Raw genomic sequence first — 24,965 nt, forward strand, 5'->3', positions numbered from 1 at the left:
AAATTAATTTTATTATGCTCCATGATGAATTGCCACCAGTGCAACATCCTATTCACTATACATTTCAAAAAAAAAAAATTCACATACTAAACAAAATTTCAGTTGATAAATGGAAATGATTGAAAGTCTATGAATCTCATATATACGCTATGTGGCTAGCTGGAATTGTCTATCACGTAGCATTAAGATATAAAAGCCTCATGCTAGTTTGGTAAATGCGAAGGCTGTCAGACAATTGTTTAGCTGGAGTATATATAGAGGCTTCCAGACAATGCACAGGCATGTAATGCTGCCCACAGTGCAAGGCGGTGGAGGACTGACACATGCAACTCACATTGGAAGTGGATTCAGTCTTCATGCCGGACTGGAGCTGCTGTGTTTCAACCAACAGTAATTTAGACTTTGTGCAACAACGACAACAAAAAGTGTGTTTTTTTCCTTTAAGAATAAAGAATAATCAATACCTTTGGCAAATTTTATACCCATCTTAACATGTTAAAATTGTGTTTCCAAGTCAAGAATTGACGGCCTCTGCTCAGAGCTCCTCATAGGTACCATACCAAGGTCGGCTGGAAAAAGCTTGAATTCCTCGGCCAAAAGTTAAGAAAAATCTTAAATTGGCATTACCTAAAAGACAGTTCTAAGATATTTAAAATGGTTTTTATAATGTTGAAAAGAAAAAAATGGAAAGTGTTTAACATTACTTAAAGTATAATGTTCTCTTTACCATCTGCACAAATTCCTAATTTTATTGGTTAGTAGTTGTCTAGCCTCATCTGTACCAGTCAACTGAGCTCAAGCCACAATAAAAACCATAGTAAGCAGGAAAAGGTTCCCAGCAGCAGAGGGCACTGTTTCTGCAAGAACAAAAAGTCTAGTCTTTTCCATGTGCTTAAATTACTCTTGCACAGGTCACATTCTTTGAATAACTTAACTATTTTACCTCACTACTTAACTGCTTTCAGCAACAAAACCTTTTAAATTATTTCTTATGATAACTAGATGCATGACCACTAGAGAGTATGTGATAACTGGTTAAAATTCAAGCCACATCTTGCAGGTCCAGCCTGTCAAGACCACGCCAATGCCAATGCTAAATTTTGGTCGGTACAATTATAGAGAGCTTAATCTTTAGTTAGATACTGTGACTGACTACAGTATGAAATACATTTGGAACTACATTCTGCATATGACTCAATGTGAGAAAAAATGTCTGTATTTAAATCAGATAACTTTTCTATCTAAAATTTAAAGTAGATAGGTATGATAATTAGCGTTATAAATATGAAAACCACCTTTAGGCAGATTAGTGTATTGTAGAGAGGCAAGGAAACCCTAATTTTAACATACCATTTAGTATACATACAAATGTTCAGGTTGTAAAATTTTGTGTTTTTTTGAACCCCTCATTGAGTTGTTTTCTAAGAAATTTGACATTGGGATAACCGATCTTTTAAGAACAATGTAACCCTTTACCTGACATTTGACAAAAACCTTGAGAATATATAGCACAACAGTTTCAACATTAGATTAGATTTTTATGGTTATTTTTGAATACCTCAATCCATATAAAACTGCAAAATAAAAATTGTCAATCTTGTATCATTTTTATAATGTTCTGATTTTTATAGTCTATTTAACCAAAAGTTGAAGTAACCGCAATGTAGTTTTCTTCAGTTGATGTGAAAATTATCCCCAAGACCCTCCCCCAAACTCCAATAATTTGAATACATGTGTTGCAGAATAATACCAAAAATATTTTTTAAATTTTTGCCAAAAAGATCCTGTCACATTTGCTATCGCATAAAAACTCAGTCAAATACAGGTGTGTGAGGGCTCCTTGTGACCCCAGCCTCCAAACCCCTGCTCCACAGGGACAGGCATGCTGCCGTGAGGGGCGCCACCACTTCCCCAACTAGCATCTCGTAGTGCTTTTACGTAGAGCGTACTGCTCAAGTTTGAGAAACCGCATCAGTGTAGTGATGTCTAGAGAACTGTGCAACGTCTCAGCTTCGACATTCACGTAGCATGGTGTTAAAACGAAGGGGCTAAATAAACTAAGGTTTGCATCACTTAACAAAGAATGTAGTGCTATACTAGATTTTAATAAGAAAATTTAGGTACAGAAAAAGTAGGGTATGAAAATAGTGTTTTCCTTCTGGCATTATAACTAAATTACATTTAAGGTTTTTGTCAGTCTCACATAGAATGTTTCAACTCCCTTGTTGATGGAATGAAAGATATTCACAAATTAAGTGAGCGTCCCGGTGTAAACTTGCGCACCGTCACAGGGAGGAGCTTTGTAGAGCATTATGACAAACCTTTACAGATTAAATGAGGTATTGCACAGATTAAAAAAAAGCAAAAAAAGCAACAAAAATATACAGTAAATTGGTAAAACATTTACATGTAATTTTACAGAATCCATAGACAGAAAGTAGTGTTTAGTATTTCACCTTAAAAATATATATATATAATATATAGATCAGTCTTCCCATTCATCATCGTCTTCAAAATCTTCTTCGTCATCTTCATCCTCATCTTCATCTGTTAGAAAATCATCAAGACAAAAAATTAAAACCTATGTATAAATAAAGTATTACAAAATTCTTGGGTGATGTCCCCAATTATTCAACTTCTGAAACACAAACCATATAATACCTGGAAAAATCTAGTTACTAAGATAGTTTAAAATGAATCTAAAATGCATCTCAAGAGTCTGATGGTGAGTTGGTAAGAACAGGAGTCAGAAGGCGACCTGGGTTCTAGTTCCTTAGTGCGTATGTCAGAATTTCAACTTACGTGTTTCTTTACATGTACAGTCCCAGTTAGGCTGGCCTCTCTGAATGGCAGACTCACATATCGTAAATCCAAATGCCTTTTTGTATTCTTCACATGGATTCTAAACTCAAAACTTCTCACATTTTTCTCCTCCAACTTGCTTTTCCCTCGCCACCCTAGCCTGCCCCCTGACGACAGCCATTCTGCCAGGTGTTTAGGCCTAAAACCTAGAACCCAATCCAGCCAGTCCTCCAAGTCTGTCCCCTCCTCCATATCCCCTGCCACTCCCCAGCACCATCATATTTTGCTTGGATACTGCAGCTCTACAGTCCATTTATTTACTTTAAAGCAAATGGAGTGAAATTTAAATGCTAAGTTTTAAAATAATCATGTTTATACCCTCCGGTGGCTGACCACTGTTAACTGAATAAAATTTGAGGCCCTGGCTGGCTAGCTCAGTCATCCCCAAATACCAAGGTTGTGAGTTCAATCCCCAGTCAGGGCGCATATGGGAAACAACCAATGATTGTATAAATAAGAGAAACAACAAATGAATGTTTCTATTTAAAAATCAATCAATGAATTTTAAAAAATTGGTTGTCAGCTCACTCTACAAGACCCTACATGATTTGCCCAGTTACTGCTGCCCCCTCCTTTTTGTCCCTCAAAACAAGCCAAGTTTCTTCTTGTAGTAGCTATTCCTCTATCTGGCTGAGTCTTCTCATCATTTAAATTCACTTAAAAAACACTTTCAGCCCTGACCATGTGGTTTAGTGGATAAAACATTGTTCTGGCATACTGAGGTCACAGGTCTGATCCCTGGTCAGGGCACAAACAAAAAGCAGTAACTGAATACAAAACTAAATGGAACTAAGTAAAACAAGGAGTTGATGCTTCTCTCGCTCTCTCCCCCCTTCCTGTCAATGGGAAAATGAAAACAAAACAAAACACTTCCTCAGAGGCCTTTCCCAACCATCCTATGTAAAGTATCAGTCACCCTCCCATTTTATTTTCCTCATGACATGCACCGCTACCTGGAATTCCTACATTTTGTTTATATATCTGTCTTCACACTAGACTATAAGCTCCACCACAGCAGGGACTTGCTTCTTGCTCGTCACTCAATTCATAGTGGTTCACAGCAGCTGCTCAATCAATACTTGAGTGAATGAATAGTAAGATGTCATCAAATTCTATGAGCAACCTTCTAATTACATACCAACATTCTACAATCAATGACCTTTTAAAAACTACCTCAGAAAACCCATGGAGGTCAAGTTTGTGAGATAGTGGCTGAGTCAATGTACTTGACAATGCTTGAGTAAAATGCCAATAGGAGGGGAATACGTGACACATACGTGAGGTAGGGGTACAGAGACAGAATAACCTTTTTCTCCTATAGATTGTTTGAAGGCTTCTACAAAGAAATACTTGAGCTCTACTATTAGAACTTGGAAATTAACAGAAGCTAAATAAAGCATATCTTTCCTTGGGCCCCAAACTAAGTTTTTACTTTAATAATAATAACAATAATAATTTTAATTAAATTAAGTCTGATGGTCAGCTCTAAATTGTTACAGTATTCGCAAAGGAGTTCAATCAACTCCATGTGAGATAAACTCTGTGTTTACTTTACTAATGAGAGAAACAATTTGCCACCAAAAGCTTTCACTAGATATGCTTCCCAGAGTTCCCCTGGGGAAGGCACCCAGTTGAATATATATTTTCAACTGTCATCTTAGCTAGGTCCCATCACCCTGTTTCCAAATGAAGGCACCACGTCCACCACCCGTGCATGCACTTGCAATGACAAATACAGGCACTTTTAGTACACACGGTGACGAGGAAGAAGCAGCTAATCACTCTCAGGTACTACACCACAGGAGCAAGGAGCAATGACAGTTAATAGAAATGGTTCCAAAAACAAGTAAAAACCATGTTATATACTCCTATCAGCATGGCTATTATATAATGGCTATTCATTGCTTCAAGAAAACTTACTCTAGAGTAATTTTAGGCAGAACCCTTCAGTACCCTCAGTGGTGTGGAGAGAGATGTATAAGAGGATAAACTGAGACCTACTACAGATGTTCAAATTACATCTGGATATTACCTGACACCCAAATAGGTTGTAAAGGCAGTGAGAAAACACTAACAAAAATTAGAGAAATTGTATTTTTTATAGCAATGTCACTAAAAATTTTTATGTCTTGAAAGAACAGTTCAGCTAACTTTTCAGCACCAAACAGGTCAGAATGTCATATTTTTTCAAGAGAAAAATTTGGTCATCTGTTGATTAGAAGAATGTAAACTAGCATATGAATGTTTTCTAAATATATATTCAGAGAAGTAAACAAGTCTAGGGAAACAAAGGCCCCTTTCATCATTAGCTTTAAAGGCAAGGTTGTAAAAATACAACTGGCATACTATTAAGCTACCAATTCTAGTTATAATTCCAGTGTTATAAGTTATATAGTTATAAGTTCAAGTGTTATAAGTTATATAGTTGTAAGACCAGCAGGGACCTCACTGACACTGAGCTATAAAAAGAAGAGTGGGCTGTCCACAAACCCACTCTCTTTCTCACCGCGTTCTTTTCTTGCTCCGCCGGGTCGACAAGGACCTACTGCTGCTAAAGCTTCAGTGCCTGTTCTAGTTCTCTTAACATATTTGACCCAGATAATTACCTTATCCTTTTTCAAAAATTTCTTCTGGCTTCTAATATATCACCTTCCAGCCCCAGCTCTAGTCCCAATCAGACCAATTCTACTTACATCCACTTCTTTGCTGACCTCAACCAACTGTATAACTTTAAATACTGGACATATGATCGCAAATTTGTATTAACAGTCCAGACCTCTCCCCTGAATCTCAGACTCATAACCAAGCCTACTCACATTTACATTTGCGTTTTTAGTAAGTATTTCAAATTTAATATGTATGAAACTAAACTCCTAATCTTTTTGTCCAAAGCTGCTGCTCTCCCTAAATCTTTGCTCACTCTGTGAATGAAAATTCTACCCTTTTAGGTGCTCACGTCAAAAACGCTGGTTTTTCAAACCTCACTTCCATGCCATCACAAACCCAGTGATCTCCACACTCAAAATATAACTAGGTCCCACCACTTCTCACTGGTGCGCAACCTGATTCGAGCCTCCATTATCTCTTGCTTGGGTCACTGTCACTCCTGTGCTAAGAACCTTCCAGTGGTTCCTATCACATTCATGGCCTCCAGTCTCTTCCTACTGTCTCTACTTCCTCTGGTTTTTCATTCCCTGTACTCTTTCCCTGCCTCCATTGCTCTAGCCATGCTGACTTCTTTGTGGTTTTTTGGCCCCAGGGAATTTGCACTTGCTGTGACTGTCACCTGACATGTGAGCACACTTTGCTAGTTTACTACATGGTTCACTCCCTCCCTGAATTCCTTTTCAACTGTCATCTTAGCTAGGTCCCATCACCCTGTTTCCAAATGAACTTCTTCCCAAAGCCTATAACTCCCTGAATCTCCCTTTTCTCCTGAGTGTACACCATCATTTTACATGTGATTTTTTGTATTTTTCTGAAGCTGGAAACGGAGAGAGACAGTCAGATAGACTCCTGCATGCGCCCAACCGGGATCCACCCGGCACGCCCACCAGGGGGCAATGCTCTGCCCCTCCGGGGCGTCACTCTGTTGCGACCAGAGCCACTCTAGCGCCTGGGGCAGAGGCCAAGGAGCCATCCCCAGCGCCCGGGCCATCTTTGCTCCAATGGAGCCTCGCTGCGGGAGGGGAAGAGAGAGACAGAGAGGAGAGGGGGAGGGGTGGAGAAGCAGATGGGCGCTTCTCCTGTGTGCCCTGGCCGGGAATTGAATCCAGGACTTCTACACGCCAGGCCGACGCTCTACCACTGAGCCAACCGGCCAGGGCCTCGATATATATATATATTTTTAATGTGTTTTGTTTACTGTATGTCTTTCTCTCACTGGAACGCAGATTCTATAAAGACAGGGATTTGTTAATTTTATAATTATACCACAATAAATATTTGTGGACTGAATTAGCCTTTCCTTGTAACATTATGGGGACAAATATGTCAATTTAAGGAAAACAATGCTGCTCTGAGATCTTAGATACTTGCTACATCCTTGGAGAAACAAAGACAAAGAAAACAACACTGCCTGAGCACCCACTATGTGCCAGGCAAGCTGCTGGTCAGTTACATATCACTTTATGTAATCTTCACATAAATCACAGGATTTATGAATTCTCTCCATGTAACAAACAAGGAAACTGAGGTCCATCTAGAGTAAATGATAGATTTAATAAAAATGAAGATCTGATTCGGTACATCACACTGGAGAAGCCCCTATATCAGTGTAAGGCCAGGAGCCATGGCTGTCACTATCAAAGCAGCCGCCTGGCCCATGCAGGTTCCCATTGGATTCGGGCAGATGGTAAGGAAACGGCGGAGTCGGAAGATGGGGGGCCATCCTATTTATTGGTGTCTCACCAAGACAGGCAAACCACAAAAGAAGACAAGGGAAAAGCAGAAAATCAGATTTTCCCATGAAGGGCAAGGGATCAGGGAAGCCCCTGCAATCCTGATAGCAGGAACTGAGTGAGCAAGCTCCTGGTCTGTCCCACTTTATAGCGTAGAAAACCAAAATCCCTTAATCCAATATACAAACAAGGAAGTCTCCGATACAAAGTCACTTATCCAAGGCATAACTGGATTCCTCATGAGAGTGCACCACCCAGATCATACAATCAGTCAAGGGTGTGGGGAAAAGCTCAGTCCCAAAACCAAACCCTAGGCTACAACAACCTGGCCTGCTTATAGCCTGTCCCCCACACCCAATATAAGTCACAAGCGAGCAAACATATATCTCATATTTACAAACTTATTTGACCAACATTCCACCCTTTCTGCTCACTTTACAATCTAAACCACAGGCATCTTCCATGATGGTCACTGTGCAAGGAGTAGGATACACTGCATAAACAGAAATAGTACCAACTACAGCAATAGGATTAACAGATCAAAAACTATGGGCAAAATGAGAGAGCTGTCAGTGGCACCAAGAGAGGCAAATCCTTTCCCTCTGGCAGAATACAGGCCAGAGTTTTGTCTGCAGACAGCACTGTAGCTGGCACCAGAGGCCACCCTGAGCGGGCATACCAAACCTTATTGGCCAATACACCAGCATCTGCTGGTTCTATGTGTAGTAAAATAGGGGAACTCATTATTGGCCATAAAGAAATTACAAAGGTGCCCTTCAAAATGCTGTTCCCTTGAGCACTCAAGGGATAATACACTTCTACCTTAGGTGGCCAGGTGCTGGTTGCCCAAGGAGTTAACTGGAAGTCCACCTCTAGCCCCTTTCCCCATGGTGCCAACAAGGCCACCCATCTCAGATGGGGGGGGGCCTGTACAGTCCAGGGCCAAGTCCATTGAAGCCGTTGTCCTTTAAGAAGGGCTGTTGGAGCAGGTAAGAGCACGTTGCCCTGCTGTCCGAAACCTGGCTTGAGTAAAATGTCCTTGGTCTGTATCTGCAACTGAATGGGGGCAGCTGTCCGATGCAGGAGGGCCTCTACTGGAGCTGGGCTTCCCTGTCGAGGTCGCTCATTCAAAATCCGAAGTACTGTCCATAAGCAGCGTGTCCATCCAGTAAGAGAGCCGGTGCCCTCCTCCTGTCGCAGTCCCTGCTTTAAGAGTCCATTATAACGCTCAATGATACCAGCAGCCTGGGGGTGGTAGGGAACATGGTACTTCCAGTCCACCCCCAGCTTTTGAGCCCATTGCCTCACCATTGAACCAGTGAAGTGGGTACCATTGTCACTTTCAAAAACCAGCGTTCGCCCATATGCAGCACTCAGGTGGTCCAGAGCCTGTATGACTGCCCTCTGGTCAGGGTTATGAGCAGGGTAAGCAGCAAGCAGCCCAGTGGCAGTATCTACACAAGTGACTGCATACTGGTACCCTTCTGACTTTGGTAAGGGTCCAATAATGTCTATCTGCCATCGTGTCAGTGGAACATGACCCGTCTGGATCTGTCCAGGTGACACCAGTGGTCTCCGAGGGTGCTCCTTGGAACATACTGCACATTGCTCACAGGCTGCAAGTACCTCTGCATAGGACACAGGCAAGTTCCAAGCCTTAACCGTAGCCCACATAGTTTTCTGTCCTGCATGGAGCAGGCGCCAGTGGAGCCACTGTGCCACATCAACTACAGGTGCAGTCTCCAACCATCGCACCCTTGCCAACGTATCTGCCTCATCATTCCCAGGATGGGCTAGAGGGGTATGCCCTGTGACATGATATACTGTCACCTGCTTCTGGTGTCCTATTTCCCATAAGTCCTGCCACATAGCCTGACCCCATAGTGGACGGTGCATTGCTATCCACTGGTTAATGTGCCAAGTAGCAATCCAAAGGGTAAGTCCATGATAGACGGCCCAGCTGTCAGTACAGATTACCAGAGGTGAAGGTTCATTATGGGCAACTAGCCAAACAGCTCTTAATTCTGCCCATTGGCTGCTTTGGCCTGTACCCGTGTCCATCCAAATAGTCTCAGTGGCCGGATGGAAGGCGATAGCTGTCCATTTGGCAGGTTGGCCCCCGCCCCTCCTGGTAGGGACTGACTTCAGGTTCTGCCTCCTGAGCCCCAGCTGCACCTGACTCTAAGGTCGCATAGGTGACTGGACCCAAGACTTCCTGCAGTTCTGCCCTCAATGGGCTGGTGCTAAGAGCACAGCGTTGCTGCAGGTAGGCACCCCACTTGGCCAGGGTGGACATTTAGGCCATACCACTGCGTGGTTTAGTTGCCCAATATCTCACCCATCCAGCAATAGGGTATGTTGTCTTGACTGTAACTGGTGTTGTGGCTGTAATACTCTGTTGCCAGGAGGGCAGCATACACAGCTGCCAGCTGCTTCTCCACTAATGAGTAATGAACTTCAGCACCTTTCCACAATTGGGACCAAAACCCAATAGGTTGCCGTAGGCGCTCTGTCCGCTGCCACAAGCCCCATCCAAACCCCTCTGAGGTTACATGAACATCCAGCTCACAAGGCCTGGCAGGATCAAACACATTCAAGGCCTGTGCCACCCTGACAGCTCTCTTAGCTGCTGCAAATGAACCCAACAAACCCCCTTTCAAATAAAGTTGTACAGGGGGCGTAGTAACTGAGCCAAATGCGGTATAAATGTTCGCCAATACCCCAACAAACCTAAGAATTCCTGTAACTGTTTTACTGTAGTGGGCACGGGGTATGCTTGAATCTTAACCATAACTGCATCAGGGATAACTTTTGTCCTACCCGACCAGACAACTCCCAAGAATTTAACAGATAACCCAGGTCCTTGTAATCTGTTCTCGTTGACTGCCCAGCCACATGCTTTCAAATGGGATAGCAGGGTAGGGACTGCTTGCTCCAATTCTGGAAGAGAATCACTAGTTAGCATAATATCATCAATATAATGGTACATGCGAACTACCTCTGGCTGTTTCCATTTAGCCAGGTCAGCAGCCACCAGCCCATGGCACAAGGTGGGGCTATGCAAATAGCCCTGGGGTAACACTGCGAAGGTCCATTGTCTCCCTTCCCAACTGAAGGCAAATTGGTCTTGACTCTCTGCAGCTATATCAATAGAGAAAAAAGCATTGGCCAAGTCTGCCACAAAGTGGTATGTCCCCAACTCATGGCTTAGCCGATCCATCATGTTAGCTATTGAGGGAAGAGCAGCGTGCAAAGGGGGAACAACTTTATTAAGTTCCCTGTAATCTACTGTCATTCTCCAGGTTCCATCTGCTTTGCGCACAGGCCATACCGGGGAGTTGTAAGGACTGTGTGCTGGCCGGATGATCCCCACCTTTTCTAATTCGAGGATTGTCCCTGTGACTTCTTCATAACCACCTGGCAGGCGGTACTGCTTGGTGTTAGTCACACGCCAAGGGATGGGTAATAGCAAAGGGGAATGTGATGCGTGTCCCCGCAATACGGCCTTCACGACCCTGATCAGCAGCCGAAACTCCCCAGCTGTAGTTTCCAACCACAGTCCTTGCAAGACATCTACCCCCAAAATATATTCAGGAATAGGAGATACATACACCTTATATGACTTAGGAGGCAATCTTCCTATCCCCAATGGAATAGTTATTGGCTTTACTTGAACAGTTTGTCCCCCGTAACCGTCAATGGCCACTGGGGTCCCAGCAAACCGCTCTGGGTTCCCATAGAGGAGGGAACATTCTGCACCTGTATCCACCAAGGCCAACACCCGTTGTACATTGGAAGGGGACCAGTGGATAGCCAGTTCCACATGTGGCCTCCAGTCCCGGCCCATCCCTGTTAGACGGGTCCCTCGGCCTTTTTCCTATTCAAACTGGTACAATGGGTCTTGGGAGTTCTCCTCTCCCTTGGCCGTCTCTATCATATAATCTTGTAACCGAGCTGTGCGCGCACCAAACGTTTTATTGGTAGCTGCTGGGGCCTTTCGTCTCAGTGGCTGGAACTTCTGTTCTGGTTTAAGCTGCCGCCAAAGCTCCAAAAGAATTTTATTAGACTGGCCATCCAATTTCCCCTTATCTGCTCCAGCCGCAATCAAATCTACCCACATCTGCGTTCGGGTAACCTTTACAGGCCCGTTTCCCTTGCTAGTTGGGGGGGCAACATAGGCAGCAGCCCTCACTGCTTTATGATCCCGAGTGGCCTCCAGCTCTCCCAAATCTGCTACCATCTGTGTGACTGCATTGATGGGCTGCCCCACATAGAGGCCCAATATAGCCACAAGTGACCCAAAAAGGGCTGACGGGGCGCTAGCAAGGACAAATTCCCTCATTTTTGCCGTAAACACTTCCTCGTCTGGCCCACGGGACACAGGGTTGAAAACAGCATTCTTCATACCTAGTTCCCGAAGGACCTTTACTAACTCACTGTAGCACTGCCACTGACTCATTGCCCCCGGCAGTTCTCCAGCATTCTGCCAGACCATACGAATGGCAGCCATCACCCATTCTAATAGGGTATGGTCTCCTGGGTTGCCATGGCAGTTCTGAAGACGCTGCCTCAAGGAAAAGTGTGTGGTAATGGTGGCCAATTTCTCCATCTCTGTTCCGGAGAGCATGATGCCATCCACCCCTATATCCCATAATCGTAGTAACCAGGTTACCAGGGATTCAGTAGGTTTCTGCCTAAATTGTGCCCCCAACTCCATCAGCTCTGCCTGGGTATAGGGCCGGACCACAGAGTATTCCATTACCTGGGCAGGAGGCTGGGGCTGCCCCTGAGGGACTCTTTGCTGCTGGGTTTTTACCTTCTTGGCGACCACCGGTCGGGCTCTCAGTGTGCGTATGGCAGCTTCAGCCTGAGCATTCTCATCCTCAGAAGAGGAGTTGCAAGCGCCTGCTCCCGCTGACTCAAAGCCACTCCACCGGCACGGATGCTGCTGCTCCTTTGGTGACCGTTTAGGCTCCTATGGCTGCTGGCTTTTGGCGGGAAGCTGAGACTCGAGCTCTTGAATCCGCAGTTGTTTCTCCAATAACTGCCGGTGAAGACGTTCAGCTTCCAGGGTAAACTGCAACTCGCGAACCCGTAATTCCTTCTCCAGTGCTTGCTCTAATTCCAGCCTTTTCTGCCGTTCTATTTGCAATTCACACTGAAGCTTTTGACTTCGGGCAGCTTCTCGCACAAAACTCCTGGTTTCCTCTTGAGTAAAAAACATGTAGCCCATGGCCCCTAAAAGGACAGCCATGGGGAACCAGAGCAGCAACCAGTACTCTACCCCACCCATCAAGGGTGGCGGCCCCATATCAATCTCTGAATCCTGCCGCAAACTATGCCAGTTGTAAGGCCAGGAGCCATGGCTGTCACTATCAAAGCAGCCGCCTGGCCCATGCAGGTTCCCATTGGATTCGGGCAGATGGTAAAGAAACGGCGGAGTCGGAGGATAGTGGACCATCCTATTTATTGGTGTCTCACCAAGACAGGCAAACCACAAAAGAAGACAAAGGAAAAGCAGAAAACCAGATTTTCCCATGAAGGGCAAGGGATCAGGGAAGCCCCTGCAATCCTGATAGCAGGAACTGAGTGAGCAAGCTCCTGGTCTGTCCCACTTTATAGTGTAGAAAACCAAAATCCCTTAACCCAATATACAAACAAGGAAGTCCCTGACACAAAGTCACTTATCCAAGGCATAACTGGATTCCTCATGAGAGTGCACCACCCAGATCATACAATCAGTCAAGGGTGTGGGGAAAAGCTCAGTCCCAAAACCAAACCCTAGGCTACAACGACCTGGCCTGCTTATAGCCTGTCCCCCACACCCAATATAAGTCACAAGCGAGCAAACATATATCTCATATTTACAAACTTATTTGACCAACATTCAGCAAAACCCATGTCCCCACTTTTTAAAAAAGGTGTATTTATTTATATGTGGTATGTGCATGCTTAATAAAAGCCTCAGGATTTAGTAGTTTATCCAAATAAACCTTTTAAGAAAAATGACCAAAAAAAAAAAAGAGAACAAAAAACTAGGATTTTTAAGCAAACTGCAGGAACAGTATAAATGATCTAATTTAATTTCTGAGCCAAACTGTCACAAATCCAGGAATGTCCTCACTCTATGTCACAGGAATGTGAGGAATGCATGCAGGAACCTCAGGCCTGCTCAGAGCTGTCTGCCAGCATTCGGTCAGTGTGCCCAGCACAGAAAACAAAACTGCCACTTTCCAAGGCTGTTCTTTCAAATTATCGTTACGGCTGTGATGGCCTGATGCTTCAGATAGACTAGTCACAGTGGCTACAATCTGCATCAATAAGTTAGACAATAGCAGGGAAGAGCCAGCAAAGACTGAGCCAGAAAACAAAATAGAACTCAAGCACCCAAATATATTAACTACACACACAACATGCAAATTACCTGAAGAATGAATGGCTTTGCTCCTTTTCTGCATCACCTCCATCAGTGCGCCCACAATGCCAGAAGTGGGGGCAGGTGTCGGTGCTGTGGACTCCTGGCCATCAGACACCTTGGAAAAGAAAGTTAGCAAAATTCAGTAACAAATCTTTTGCAAAAAATTTTGTCTTCAGAAGTCTTACTTTCTTGGCACCAGCTCTTATTTTAAAGGAAACAAACAAATAAAACAAACAAAACAAAATATACAAAAACACCAAGGAAGCCCAGGACAGGATTAACTAAACTAGGAAGAAATAAGCTACTACCTTAAAAGAATTACTCAAGATGTATTTCTACTTCTTAATATATAAGCCATCAATATATTTCCAAGTTTAGAATAACAGTCAAGTCCTTTCTTGGTGAACAGAGCCCTTGCAGCAGGTTAGTGACTTCTGTCCATTTCAGTGGACAGAGCCTTAGCCGATGGACCTAACGGGAACACCATTTCATAAACTAAGACTTTGATTCCTAGGGTGGTTAGGTGAGGAGTACACTGAAGAAAGCTAAGAGCAACGAAAAGACTGACGTCCTCCTAGAAAAATGCAGCTTCACAAGTAATTTAAAACGAACCTCCTTCTCATAGCATGTAACTTCTCTTCAAGACAAGCTGGGTAGCTTTCAAAATGTTCCCATTGCACAAGGCAACTACCGTATTTTACTAAATATTTTAACACAACACTTGGTTCAAAATATTTTTTTTCTTATTTTCCTCAACCTTAGGTGCATCTTATGGAGCGAAAAATATGGTAACTACAGTACTTTTCTCTGCTACAAAGTACATTTGGGGGGAGAAAGCCAATATCACAGACTCTCTTTAAAAATCTAATTTCTACAAAAAAATTAGCCTTAATTCCAATGCTCATATTAAAAAAGAAAAGATACCAAAGTCTATAGATTCAGGAAGAAATACAATTTAGAAAGTACTGCTCAAGTGCACTGTAACTAAAATGAGCACCTATTTACATAAAATAGTCATGTTAATTTTGTCTCTGGACTTCTGTATGTAAAGGTATCAATATTAGTGTAAGTAAAAATGAAACAGCACAGTTGTACTATGCACATTTTAATATAAATAGATAAATATAATTTAAAATTCTAAATCATTTCCCAAAGAAAAATTACTTTATTAGAACAAACTTTACACTTTAGTCTTTACAATTCTTTTTTTTTTTGTATTTTTTCTTAAGTTGGAAATAGGGAGGCAGACAGACTCCCGCATGAGCCCAACTGGGATCCACCCAGCATGCCCACCAGGGGGCGAAGCTCTGCCCATCCGGGGCATTGCTCTGTTGCACCCAGAGCCATTCTAGTGCCTGAGGCAGAGGCCATAGAGCCACCCCCAGTGCCCAGGCCAACTTTGCTCCAATGGAGCCTTGGCTGTGGGAGGGGAAGAGAGAGACAGAGAGGAAGGAGAGGGGGAGGGGTGGAGAAGTAGATGGGCGCTTCTCCTATGTGCCCTGGCAGGAAATTGAACCCGGAACTCCTGCACGCCAGGCCGACACTCTACCACTGAGCCAACCACCAGGGCTAGTCTTTACAATTCTTAATACTCACCATCTTTCTGGACTTCAATATCTTTTACTTTTAAAATATTCAAATTAGTTCCCCATAAGACTCACTCATTCAGTAGCATTTAGGTTTTTAGAGACTGTATATTAACTATTACTTTAGAGAAATGCCACAAATGAAAAAGGTCACAGAAGCAGTTTTGGAACTTAGAATGGCAGTACAGGTGCTGAAAGGAAGGTGACAGTGGCAGGGAGAATCATTCTGCCTCCCTCCCGCTGGTAAAACGAAGCCAGAGGCCAAGCCGGAGCACAGCAAGGCACAGCATGGCACAGCGCGGCAGGGCCCGCCACTGTCACAGGCAGTTGCTGAAGCATGTTCCTGGACACCGTGCTCTCTGGGGGACTATGGACATGGAGTTCAAAGTATAGGGAGGTAAATGCTTAATACTTCCTGCCAGCCTTTTAAGGTATATCTGTGGTTTTATGTTAGTCATATAGATGAACTAACTTAATAATTCATATAGAATATTTAAAAAAAACAGAGCCAGAGAAATTCCAATCACAGATCAATTTTGTTAAAAAATGAAGTAAAATTGTGGGCTCAGATTACATGTTTAGCCTGACCTGTGGTAGCACAGTGGGATAGAGCGTCGACCTGGAACACTGAGGTTGCTGGTTCGAGACCTTGGGCTTGCCTGGTCAAGGCACATATGGGAGTTGATGCTTCCAGCTCCTCCCCCTTCTCTCTCTCTCCCCTCTCTCTAAAAATCAATAAATAAAATATTTTAAAAAAAAGAAAAAAGATTACATGTTTAACATGTAAATACTTCATTGATTATGCACTTCAAATGCAATCAAAAGGAAAGTGATCATTTAGGATAAAAATGGCCTATTGTACTACAATTAGAATAAAAAACATTTTTTTCTGTAAAAAAAATTTGAAGAACAATTTATAGGGTATTTATTTATTTATTTGTAGTGGGGGTGGGATGAGCAAAGGAGATGGGGAGAGTAATTAGAAAATATAATTCAGCCCAGGCTGGTTGGCTCAGCGGTAGAGTTAGAGTGTCTGCTGGCATGTGGATGTCCTGGGTTTGATTACCAGTTAGGTCACACAGGAGAAATGGCCATTTCTCCACCCCTCTCCCTTCTCTCTCTCTCTTCCTCTCTCTCACTCTCTCTCTGCCTCCCACAGTCATGGCTCAGTTGGAATAAGTTGGCCAGGGCACTGAGGATGGCTCTATCGCCTCACCTCAGGTGCTAAAATAGCTTGGTTGCCAAGTAATGGCCCCAAATGGGCAGAGCATGCCCAGTAGAAGCTTGCCAGGTAGCTCTCCCCTGGGGCGCATGCAGGAGTCTGTGCCTGCCTCCCCACATCTCACTTAAGGAAAAAAGAATTATATATATATAGAATTCACCAGCTGTTTAAATAAAGAGAACACAATTATATTCGTTAAAAATAAACACCTTGCCCCGGCTGGTTGGCTCAGTGGTAGAGCATCTGCCTGGCGTGCAGGACTCCTGGGTTCGATTCCCAGTCAGGGCACACAGGAGAAGCGCTCATCTGCTTCTCCACCCCCCCCCCCTCTCCTTCCTCTCTGTCTCTCTCTTCCCCTCCTGCAGCCAAGGCTCCATTGGAGCAAAGTTGGCCTGGGCACTGAGGATGGTTCCATGGCCTCTGCCTCAGGTGCTAGAATGGCTCTGGTCGCAACAGAGCAACGCCCCAGATGAGCAGAGCATCACCCCCTGGTGGGCGTGCCAGGTGGATCCCAGTTGGGCGCATGCGGGAGTCTGTCTGACTGCCTCCCCATTTCCAACTTCAGAAATAAATAAATAAATAAACAAACACCTTATTTTCAGTAAAGGAGAGAAAAAAGCAAAAGTTGGATGTAAAGAAGAGAGGAAACAGAAAAGAGAAACAAAAGGGTAGGTTAGAAGTGGGTGATGGGAATGAGAGTGACAAAGAAACTACCTGTATTACAAGGTCAAAGCTGAAAGTAAATGACCCTATTAAAACGTGTGATTCACCAGGGCTGTGGTCACCTTGACGCTAATTCTCCCCACTCAAAACTATTCAAAGCTCCTCATCTGCTGAGGATGCACTAATTTGCACAAATGGGAAGAGAGGGTAGGATATCAGCTCACAAGTGGATGGAGGTATCAGCCTGAACACGTCAGCAAAAGACCCATATATATTTTAAAACTCCTAAATTTCTTGAATCTGTGCTATGCTAATGTTTAAATGTTTTCATTCAGTCAGTGTGTTCCCTCCCTATCCATCATTCCTTTTGAGAAAGTTATAATTCTCTACATCTCCAAATAATTTTCAATTAAAATCCCCTTCTATCACCACTGCTTACTCCAGAGAAAAATCTACCGTCAATTTTGTCTGAAGCCCTGCAGAGCAAACATTCCTCCTGGAACTGAGACATTACATATATAGACCTAGAAGGAAGTTGTGAATGTAGTCAGTTTGGGCTCTAGGACAAGGGTCAGCAAACTCCTGCTCATGGGCCAAATCTAGCCTGTCCCCTGCTTTTGTATAACCTTAAAGCTAAGAATAATATTTACGTTTTTAAATGGCTGAAAGAAAATAAAAAGAAGAGTGTTTGTAGCATTTGAAAATTATATCAAGCTCAAATTTCAGTGTCTGTAAGCTGTAGAGAACACAATCCCTCATGCCCGCTCTTTACATGCCCCTTCTGTAGAGCGTATGTGTGTCTGGAACAGCAGCAGAGTGAGGTAGTCATGACAGAGACCGCATGTCCAACCAGCCTAAGATACTCACTATGTGGTTCTTTCAAGGAAAAAGTCTGCCAAATCTCTGTGCCAGAAAGTGAATAATCGCTTCATTCATTTCAGAGAATCCAAAATGATCAGCCATCACCGTCAGAAATTCTATTAGAATGCTTTCAATTTTCTGTGGAATCTGATGCACTATTCTCTAAATTTACAAACACCGAATTGAGAGGATGGTTTCATGAAGTTACTGATTTGAATTTACCTAGGGAATCAAAGTTGGTTTCAAGTAGGGCTAGTTTTCCCCATAGCTTAATCAAGATTTTTCTCTAAAGACCTTTTATTCAAAAGTGAAGTATAGAAAAATAAATTATAAACATACTGTAAAATGCCATTTATATGAAGTTCTAGAATAGGAAAAAGTACTCTATGTTGCTAGAAGCCAGGTCAGTGATTCTCCTGGGGAGGAGGACTAACTGGGAAGAGGCATGAGGGAACTTGCTGGGGTGATTATTTCAATACAGAATTATGGGTATAAATTTGTACATTTTACAGGATATCGAAATATCAGCAATTCATAGGTTAAAAAATAAATACCATGAGAAAAAGTAAAAAAACAAAACAAAAGCTTTCAAAGATGTCTTATAAATTACTTTAAAAGTTCCCAACAGTCTAAAATGAAAAGAACAGATCACTTACAGATTTCAGCTGAATACCCTGTCGGATCTGGTCTAAAAGTGCATCTCTCCCAGAGCAGGACACCGGTCGACTGTTCTGTTCCACTTTTTTTAGTTGAGCACCCTCTCTAATTTGATCTAAAAGAGCTGCTTTGTTTCCCGCAGGAGGTGGAACTTGATGGTCACCATCAGAAGGGAGGCCAGGGGGAGGCGGTGGCCCAGGTGGCGGTGGAGGTGGTGGCGGTGGAGGTGGAGTCCCTGCCCCTCCCCCTGGCACCGACAGAGGCGGAGGAGGTGGTGGAGGCCCCGAAGGTGCGGAGGAGGGAAGAGCTGGAGGTGGAGGAGGGTACATCCTATTTGGGGGCGGTGGAGGGACTCCCACACCTGGCCTGGACGGAGGTGGGGGTGGGGGTGCAGCGGTAGGAGCTCTTGAAGGTGGTGGGGGAGGAGCACCCCTTCCTCTGGCGGGAGGGGGCGGGGGGCCTGAGCTATGTGGCGGTGGAGGGGGTGGGGGAGGCCCTCCCCTCGATGGTGGTGGAGGTGGTGGTGCTGAAATAAAAGCGAAAAAGAAAAAAGCATGTTTTTCCCCCATAAACATCAGACTGAAAAAGTAACTCACTTCAACATGTATATAAAGACATAAAAAGTCTTCATCTTTGTATTTTATTTTTTAAAGGTATCCGACCACAGATGTTAACTTACAATTCCATATAGGAATATTCAGCTTAACGACCACTTTCCTGTTTCTTGAAAAAATGTGAGCTTAAACAGTAAAATTTAGTTTTAGTAATCAGCACCACTTCTGAAAGTAGGGCAAAAAACTTTTTTATATAACAAAAATAATGAAATTAAATATTTCTGTCAATAAGCATTACTTTACATTTTAATAAAAATTAATGGATACCTTTCCTCTTTAAAAAACAAACTATATTTAGTTGTTCTGTAAAATTAATTTGCATTCAGAATTAAGTAGCTAATGTAGCACAACCTACTAGAACTTATTCAAAGTAATCTGAGTTAAACACAAATACTATATTTTTCTTTTAAAATGTCACCCTTTGTCACCTAATCTACATTTGTACTTTATATCCTATATTTTCTCCCTACATAGACTGTATAACAATACATATATTACATAAATATATTGTATATAGTATAAAAATGATACATAATACAATGTGCTATATTAATATATAACATATAATGACTAATATTTCTACAAGATGGTCAGTAATTCTAGTGCTGTGCATTTGGGTAAGACCACTTGCTCAGCTGAAATGGTCAACTACTTAATCAGTAGACAAGAACTATTAAGTTTACTTGAGAATTTCTACATGCTACAAAATTTAAGTTATTAATAAAACATTATTCTCAGAGTAATAATATTTTAAATCTTATTACACTTAAGTGAAAATATAACCAGTTCAAAGTACAAATTTTTATTTCTAGATGCATGATTTTACCAATATATACATATTAATATAATAGTGAACTTCATTATTTCTCCATTTTACAAAATTGAATGAAAAAATTAACTATATTTAGAAGTAGACAGGTCCTAGAATCCATAACGGTATTCATGTTTATTGATACAAACTGCAATATATATTAGTGGATAGCAATAATGCAATGACACCAAAGAGGAAATTCAGGAAACATTAAAGAACTGCTCTCATGCACTCGTATCAAGATAAAGCAAACAGGAAAATGTTATTCAACACAAATGAAAAACCTTACAGGAATGCTGACAACTCTGAATAGGCATTTACAGGACTAAGTGTGAGTTTATGTTTAGTCCTGCCCCCCCCCCCACCAAATGTACAAATGTAAGTATATTTTGCATAGGACATTAAATAACGCCAAGGGTGAAAAGCAATCACTACAGGTAAGTATAATAAGTAATAAAAACAATGGCAGTACTGTGGATAATGGCAGTCTTTAAAAATCCACAGAATTTCAATAAAGTTATCTAAATTAGACAAAATATGATCTGTGACTCATACAGAAAATTTTTTTTCTTTTTTCTTTTAAGCATCTATATGCCCAAAACATTAGTTTGAGTAGAGGGCAGAAAACCTCACTAGATGTTAAATTTGGTGGCAGGATAAATGAACTCTAGCTTCTTTGAAAATGAACACATCATAGCATGCATAATTTAGTGCACAGGGTCAAGTAACATCCCATATACATACCACTCCATTGTGGAGGACCTGCAGGCAGATTATTGTGAGTTAACAGACTTCAGATAATCACACATAACATGAAAAAAGATACAGTGGAAATCTCAAGCCTAGTACTTTTTATAAACTTGATGACCTCAATTTAAAAAAATTAAGTATTAAGAGATTTGCTTCAATAGCTATTACACACAACTTCTTAAACTTCTCCCTCTCTGATTTTTTTCATACTTCTAAAAACATTGTAAGCTCTGCCTAGAAAATATTTCCTTAATAAAAGGAAATATCTTTTTACTTTCCTTTCTCTATTAAAAAAAAAATGTATCTTTCATAAAAACTGGTGTCTAAAAGGTTCCGCATTAGGAGGTAGGTTCTTGACTATTATAACAATTTACTTTGTTCCCAAAGCTGTTTATTTAATGCTCATCTCCTTTTTTGTTTGTTTTAGGTAATTTAATTAAGGAAAGGCCTTGAAGATTTTGATATTTTAAAATTAGTTAAAATGATGAGCAGTGATAACAGTTTTAAAAAACCAATCAAGTTAATTTAGTCAACTCTTAGTTACAGGTATTCAAGTGAAAGGGTTGTAGTATGGATGGTCTAATAAATGTCAACAATAATTTATACTTATAAATTCAGAGAGTTCAGAAAGACCTTGAGCATCAGCTGGTGGTACAAGGTGAGGGAGAATGGTAGCAGTAGAGAAAGTCAGGAACATGCACCTGAGGGTCTCCCACCATGTGTACGTTGATAGCAACTGTGGCTTATTCTGTGAGCATTCATAACAACAATGATACAGTGCTCAAGATATTCTTATTAAAAATCTACAGAATCTGGAAATATAATTTTTTCACAGAATAAGATAAATTAGCATCACTCTGGTTTCAGTGGAACCAGCCTTGTGCTTCCACAATAGTAATTATGACTGAATACCTGTTTACATGTTTCCACACTGGACTACACAGTTTCTGAGGGCAGAAACCATATCTTTATATTGTAATATCCTGAATAGAGACTAGTGCTGGCATAGTAATATTTATTGAATATATGAATGAATAAATGAATCAATCAAATATTAAAGGAACATCAGCAGTGAAATAGATTCAAGTCAGTCAAACACCTAAGTTAAAATGACAGGTAAATTCTTTAGAACGGTGTTTTGATTAACTAGAGCTTCTGCTTTGCTAAACTGTTCATTATAAATATGCAAAAACAAAGAAGAAAAGCAGAAACAAATAAATAAGGTGGCAAAGAAATGATTGTTATATTAGAAAATTTAGTTACTGTATTCACATTTTACTGTGATAATCATTAGGATACAACTAAAACACAATGTGCTGTGACCTTAAAAGTTTGCAAATTATTTGTGCTCTCAGGCACTAAAGGATAAATTTTATGCTTTAAGAAAAAAATGTATTTCAAAATAAATAGCAATATTTTCATTATTTATTTCTGAAAATCCTTACATTTTACTGAGTAGGTGATGATTATATTTGAATTACTACTTCTGAATTAATAAAAACTTTTATGGCATCCAGATTCATTAAGTAAAATATTAGGCAACTGTACTTTTTTATTCAAAAACAGAATAGCTAGAAGATTCTGTAAAACATTTTAATAATAAGCAAAACTCTGTCATGTGTTTTAGTTACACCAAAGTAAAGTAAAAACATAAAACACTGGGCCAAACTAGTTATGCACACACTGCAACATTTGTGTAAGGAAGGTTCATCATAATAATATTTGTAGTTCCCTTCCATGAAAATGACCTCAAGATTCAAAAGAAAAAATAGATAGGATTCCTGAATGAAAATAAAAGTTACCTTGCCTTCGTAGTTCATTTTTAACAGCTTCAACACCTCCAGTTTTTTCAATGAAATCATATATAACTTTTGATGTTTCTCTGTCTTTAAGTTGGGCCTCTGAGATTCCACACATGTCAAAGAGATTCTTCAGCTCTGGATCCAAATTATTCAGCTACAACAGATAAAATAACTGTTAACTGTAAACTCTATCCCAATTTTTAAAAAGCATAATAAAATTTAATTATCTGTGCTCTTTATAAAATTAGTTTAAGTTTATAAACTTTTAATATGGTTATATTATTTATATGCTAACTATAGTTTATCAAAAAAAAAGAATTGATTTCATACTTTATCTCATCTCTTTCTTGTTCCTTACCTTTAAAAATAGGACATCTCATTCCATGTGACCCAGACATACTTAATGCCCACCTAGTAAGATTACCCCAAGTAAGATTTAGTTATATTTAAAAAAAAAAGAAAATAAATGTGAAAATCTGAGGGCACGACCTCCTTATAACCCCAAGTATACTATACAATGCCCAACACAAAGAGGCACTCAAATGCTTGTGGAGTTAACATTGTAGTTATACTAAAAATAATAAGCAAAACATTTTTATCCTCAATCGCAAACATTTCTTTTTCTTTAAGATTTTATTCATTTTAGAGGGGAGAGAAAGAGAGAGAGAGAGAGAAAGGGGGGAGGAGCAGAAAGCATCAACTCCCATATGTGCCTTAACCAGGCAAGCCTGGGGTTTTGAACCAGCAACCTCAGCATTCCAGATTAACGCTTTATCCCCTGCACCACTACAGGTCAGGCCCAAATATTTCTTTTCAAAATAATTTTTCCAAATTCTATCTGTCAAATGTGAAATACATAATAATTAGGTACCCAAAATAGAGATAAAACATTAAACTACTTTTTTTTTTTTTTGCCCAAAGTTTCAACCATATTGCTCACAGTGCTATAAATTAGTGAATGGTGAAATTGCCAAAAAGACTAGAATGAGCCCTGGCCTGTTGGCTCAGTGGATAGTGTTGGCCCGGTGTGCGGGATGTACTTTCCAATAATTTGGTGTTAATTTATTTCCCTGAAATAATTATTGAGCAGAAATCATTTCCTTCTGTTTGCTTTCAAAACACAGGGGTTTACTTATACAGTATGTAAAGCTAAGGCCCACAAAACTTTCTCTCTATAGACTTAGCCATGAATGAGAACAATACTATGGTTTCAAACCTCAGTGGCATATGTACATAAACACAAGCACATCCAAATAAATGCTGAAATTCACAAAAAAATAATAAAAACAAAAATCTAAAAATATACCATAACATTGCCACATATTTAGAGTAATGTTTATGGCTTGAAAAGACACTTACATCGAAGCCAGTATTCGGATCCCAACCAACATGTCCAATGTGCCTAAAGTAAAAGATAGCAAAAAAAGAGGCATTAAAACATGATGTATGGCTCAGCGGTAGAGCGTCGGCCTAGCGTGCGGAGGACCCGGGTTCGATTCCGGCCAGGGCACACAGGAGAAGCGCCCATTTGCTTCTCCACCCCTCCGCCGCGCTTTCCCTCTCTGTCTCTCTCTTCCCCTCCTGCAGCGAAGGCTCCGTTGGAGCAAAGATGGCCCGGGTGCTGGGGATGGCTCTGTGGTCTCTGCCCCAGGCGCTAGAGTGGCTCTGGTTGCAACATGGCGACGCCCAGGATGGGCAGAGCATCGTCCCCTGGTGGGCAGAGCGTCGCCCCTGGTGGGCGTGCTGGGTGGATCCCGGTCGGGCGCATGCGGGAGTCTGTCTGGCTGTCTCTCCCTGTTTCCAGCTTCAGAAAAATGGAAAAAAAAAACAACAAAAAAAAACATGATGTATATTAAATTCAATCCACCCACCAAACTGTTGGCCTTAACTAATAGTTTTCATAGACATAACCATTAACAAGAAAAACTGTACAAGTGGTCAGGAGATCAAGATTCTAGCCCAGGCTCTGCTGCTAACTGAGCCTCAACAATTTTCCATAATGTCTCTGAGCAGTCATTTCCTTAACTGTCAAAGTAGCATAAGAATATAAGCATTACAGATATGAGAGCAAAAGAATTTTGTAATGAGCTAATAAAATAAGGCTCGCTATAGACAGTTTGTGTCTCCCTAAAATTCCTGTTAAAACCTAATTTCTGATTTATTTAGAGATGAGAATTTAGGAGGTGATTATGTCATGAGGGTGGATCAGTCATGAATGGGATTAGTCCCCTTAAAAAAAGAGACCCCAGCAATGGCCCAGATGGGCAAAGCATCGCCCCCTGGTGGGCATGCGGCGTGGATCCCGGTCAGGCGCATGTG

General features: G+C 41.4%; 1 protein-coding gene across 1 annotated transcript in view; it reads right to left on the reverse strand.

Moving 5' to 3' along the window:
- The window catches only part of WASL (WASP like actin nucleation promoting factor), a 75,587-nt gene continuing 50,622 nt past the window's right edge, over positions 1 to 24,965 (reverse strand). Inside the window, exons 7-11 of the mRNA XM_066262209.1 lie at positions 24,006 to 24,048; positions 22,647 to 22,800; positions 18,669 to 19,195; positions 13,687 to 13,795; positions 1 to 2,547 (exon numbers count right to left, since the gene is read on the reverse strand). Coding sequence (XP_066118306.1) covers positions 2,486 to 2,547; positions 13,687 to 13,795; positions 18,669 to 19,195; positions 22,647 to 22,800; positions 24,006 to 24,048 — 895 coding nt within the window. The 3' untranslated portion in view covers positions 1 to 2,485. The remainder of the gene's footprint in view (positions 2,548 to 13,686; positions 13,796 to 18,668; positions 19,196 to 22,646; positions 22,801 to 24,005; positions 24,049 to 24,965) is intronic.

The sequence above is a fragment of the Saccopteryx bilineata genome, chromosome 2 (genome assembly GCF_036850765.1).
Source record: "Saccopteryx bilineata isolate mSacBil1 chromosome 2, mSacBil1_pri_phased_curated, whole genome shotgun sequence".
Taxonomy (NCBI): domain Eukaryota; kingdom Metazoa; phylum Chordata; class Mammalia; order Chiroptera; family Emballonuridae; genus Saccopteryx; species Saccopteryx bilineata.